At 37.2% G+C, this 4,061-nt stretch overlaps 1 protein-coding gene across 1 annotated transcript; it reads right to left on the bottom strand.

Moving 5' to 3' along the window:
* Window positions 1-540: 540 nt before the first annotated feature.
* TTLL2 (tubulin tyrosine ligase like 2) lies at window positions 541-2,271 on the bottom strand. The gene has a single exon (XM_027843567.1). It carries the CDS (start codon window positions 2,263-2,265, stop codon window positions 541-543), a length of 1,725 nt encoding a protein of 574 aa, XP_027699368.1. The 5' UTR covers window positions 2,266-2,271.
* Window positions 2,272-4,061: the final 1,790 nt, after the last annotated feature.

The raw sequence follows: 4,061 nt of genomic DNA, 5'->3' as shown, positions 1-4,061 counted from the left end.
CAATTCCTTCATTTTTTAGATGAGGAAATTGAGTGCACAAAAGGAGAAACGACTTACCCAACATCACAATGTAGTAGTATTGGGTATTCATTAGGAAGCATTCATTATGAAGAAACTGGTCATTAATATACTCCCATGAAAAGATCTACTGAAATATGACTTGTATAGGATGTTTACTCCTGACCTTTTAGTCTTCTTCCCCTCTTCTAAGATCCTTTAACATGTTAGCTTAATCAGTAAACAATCATTTTTATTTAAAAAAAAAAACAACTACATAGATTCACTGCAGAAAGTCGTGTTCAAATGCATGTAGGCACCACTTTCCCAGAGTGAAAACCTTAGACAAGTAATAAAACATGATTTAAATATATCAAAATTTAAACATTATCATTCCTAATGAGATTGTCCTTTTTTCTGATCTTGATAGTTTTAGGCAGTAGCTAAAAAGCAAATACAACTTAGTATTGTCATGATTCATGTAATAAATGGAAATTTCAGGGATTTGCATTCAGGTGGTCCCTAAGTCATCGAAATCCCTGGTCACGTTTTCTTAGTTTTATCCTCTGCCTCGGTTGTTGGTTGTTTATTTACAAGTTTCTGGAGTTCATGGATGACCTTTTTGAGATCCAGTCCATTCTTGGTAGCTGCAAGAGTAGCTTCATTGAAAGGGAAAATGAGAGCAAAATCACCTACGTGGGAGCATGGCCTCATACCTATATCTGACAGGAAATATGGGGTGATGTTTTTCTTCTTCTTACATGATTCAGAAGACGGGAAGAGATGGAATGACTTGAATGTAGTCTGTCTGTTTCTTATCTTTGGAAAAGCTGGGGGTACAGAATCTTTTGAAACCTTCTTTTCTCTTAGTTTTTCAGTAGATATTTCTTTAGGAAAAACTTTGACTTTTTTTTGTAAGGCAATTAAATCATTGGTATAGGCCTTTCCTTGTAATAAAGAGAAAATATTAGAAGAGATGCAAGTCTCCTTGTTATGAGATGTGTATCTAGACAAGGCATGAATTGTGCTTTTTTGTCCAAACTGAGAAATGTTTATCCATTGCCCTGAAGTTTCATGGTCTCTATCTTTCTTACCTTCTGCCCAGGAAATTTTACACCAATGCTTTGAAGTTTCACAGACTCTATCTTTATCACTTCCAGTCCAGGAAACATGAGGCTGGAGGCCTGAAGCTTCACGAGATTCCTTTTTGGTTTTCCTCAGGCGAGTTTGGTTGAAATGCATCAATTCAATGATATCATGGATAAGCTTTCTCTTCACTGACACATCGGTGGAACAGTCTAAAGATAAGCCAGGACTAAAGTTCACTTCTAAAAGCCATGGTTTGAACTGGTCATCAATCAAAATGTCAAATCCAAAGAGCTCAAAGCAATTGGAAGCTAAGGGGACAGAGGGGGCAATGGAGAGAATTGTGAGGATGACCAAGTGGTTGATTCTTTGCCACAGAAGCAAGTCATCCACATCCTGACTGCGAAGATAAGCGAAGAACTTGCTCAAGGTCCATTTACAACCTCGGCCAACCCCTTCTTTATTCTTCTTGTAGGAGGCCCCGGTTTTATTGACACTGCTGTTGGTCAGGTGGGAGCAATCATTCTTCAGGTTATTGAGATCAAACTTTTCAGTGGCAAACCGTACCAGTCCTTCTTGATAGAGGTAGATGGTTAAGGGCTGGAAACCAGCAACACACACATAAATACGCAGATCACATTTATACCTAGCAATGAGGAAGGGGTTGGTGATATATTTCTGTACAATCGTTGCACAATCAAAGATCAAGTCTTTAAGGTCACTGAAAATCATTATGCCCCTTCCACGAGACAGTTCTGCTGGCTTGCATATCCAATAGCTTGGCTTGGTGCCAAGGGCCTCTTTCTCCCTGGAGTATTCAGCTACAAACTTAATATAGTCATTGGGCATGATAAACGTTAGTGGAGAGAATGCATAAAGAGATGCTCCATAAATTCCTTTCATGTGCTTCAAATGTCTTGCCAAGTAGTCCTTCCTAGTAAGCCTGGTGGTCCCTGGGTGATGATTAAGTCGTTGCCATGGCTTAACATTGCTATGGTCAATCATACGGAAAGCTGAGGTCCGCCAATACAAGTTCCAATCTGCTACGTCCTTCACATCTTCATTATATTTATTCCAGCCACGTTCTAGAAGAACATTTTTAACTAGTTCAGGAGTATTTTCATCTACACGAAAGACTAATGGCTTTAATATAGTCTCTGAATTTTCATCTTCTGTCATCATGTGATTTTTCTTTCCTAAAAGATGGATAATTAGAAAGGGGTTAATACAATGAATTCAGCATGTCATTATCACAATCTAGTAGAATATCTAGGCATAATAGTAATTCAAGCTATTTTACTTTGATATTCTATGCCTGCTGCACTCCAAGCCAAATTAAAGGAAACAAATGAGCCCATTTCTATAGTTTTTACCCAAACAAGTCCACCTATAATTGAACATTCCTTAGAACTCAAATGAGTTGCCAAAAAGGATAGACTAACTTTGCTATTGGGTATAAGTGGGAACATATGAGTAATGTGGCTAAAGGGGTCAGACTAACTTTGCTGTTGGGCATGAGTGGTGACATGTTCTTGACTTACAGCAGTGTTGCTTTCAAGGCCAGCCATGTACATTATTTCCCATTGGTGTAAAAGTGAGGGACCATTATTCAGAGCAAAGAATTAAGATGGCATTTAATGTGAAATTAGATAAATTAATAAGGGAGACATCTGATGTTGTTAAAAAGAAGATTCTTAGGATGACAAGATTACAAGAGCAACATTTTTTTCAATTAGCAAAAAAGGTATAAAAAAAGTAGGGAAGAGGTTCAAGATGATGCAGTGAGTGGTTTTCTAACCACCAACAGGACTGAAGAAATTTATGAAAAAGTAAGAGATATATTTGCTTTCAATAGAAGGCTCATTATCAGGAAAAACTCTTAATAACATTATTCAAAAGTGGAATGAAGCAGTCTTCAGGAAGTTAGTACAAGGCCTCTTTTTGCCTTACAGTAAGAGTTTTACAATTCAGAGATGATTTTTGACTTGGAACAGTATAATGCAATGACTTTATTCAATCAAACATCGTTCTAAATTACTTTTGTATATTTCCAAAAAATTAAGTCCCTTTTCAATGGATATAGTGAAAGTTGACTGGAGAGTCATTAATCTTTTTTTGTGGCATGGACCCCTATAGCAGTCAGTTGAAGCCTATGGATCTCTTCTTAGAAGAATATTTCTAAATGGATGGACAAGTCATTTACCTCTCGGGTCCTGTTTCCATATCTGTAAAATGGGGATAATAATACTTATAGTACCTATTGCATAATTTATTGCAAGAAGCAAATGAATTAAGGGGCAAGGAGAGGGTATAGGGATTTATATAGAGCCAGGCACTCTGCTCAGGGCTTTTACAAATATCAGCTCATTTGATCCTCACAACAGCCCTGAGAAGCAGCACTGTTATTATCATCCTCATTTTACAATTGAGGAAACTAAGGCAAACAAAGGACACATGACTTGCTTTAGTCACACAGCTAGTAAGTAGCTGAGGCTGGATTTGAACTCAAATCTTCCAGACTCCAGATTCAGTGCTCTATTTACTGTGTCCCCAACTGCTATCTAGGCCTTCATCTGAGGTATTGATAAAAATCACTTAGATAAAGCTATGGATGGCATGCTGAGCAAATTACACAATGATAGAAGGAATGGTTTATATAGTAGATACTAAATTAAAAATTCAAAAAGATTTTGACAGAATGGAATATTGGGGTGAATCTAATAAGATAGAATTTAACAGAGATAAATATAGAGTCTTATATTTGGGACAAAAAAAATCAAAGATGGCAGTTCCTACAAGGGGGTGTGTGTGGAAAGAACTTGTGATTTCATTGGAATAAAATGAATCGATGGTGTAATGTAGAGGCCAAGAATATTAACGTAATATTAAGCTGTGTTGATTTCATGGCATAGTGTCAGGACTAGGGAAGTGATAGCAACACTACAATCTGTCCTGTCAGATACCGTACCTGAAGAATT

This window comes from Vombatus ursinus, unplaced genomic scaffold (genome assembly GCF_900497805.2).
Source record: "Vombatus ursinus unplaced genomic scaffold, bare-nosed wombat genome assembly UNPS02014923.1, whole genome shotgun sequence".
Taxonomy (NCBI): Eukaryota; Metazoa; Chordata; class Mammalia; order Diprotodontia; family Vombatidae; genus Vombatus; species Vombatus ursinus.
The sequence above is the reverse complement of the archived record's forward strand: the minus strand, read 5'-3'. Positions and strand labels throughout refer to the sequence as shown.

Bases quoted from the DNA above. Each gene is read 5' to 3' on its own strand.
- TTLL2 (XM_027843567.1), bottom strand. From the start codon at position 2,265: ATGATGACAGAAGATGAAAATTCAGAGACTATATTAAAGCCATTAGTC.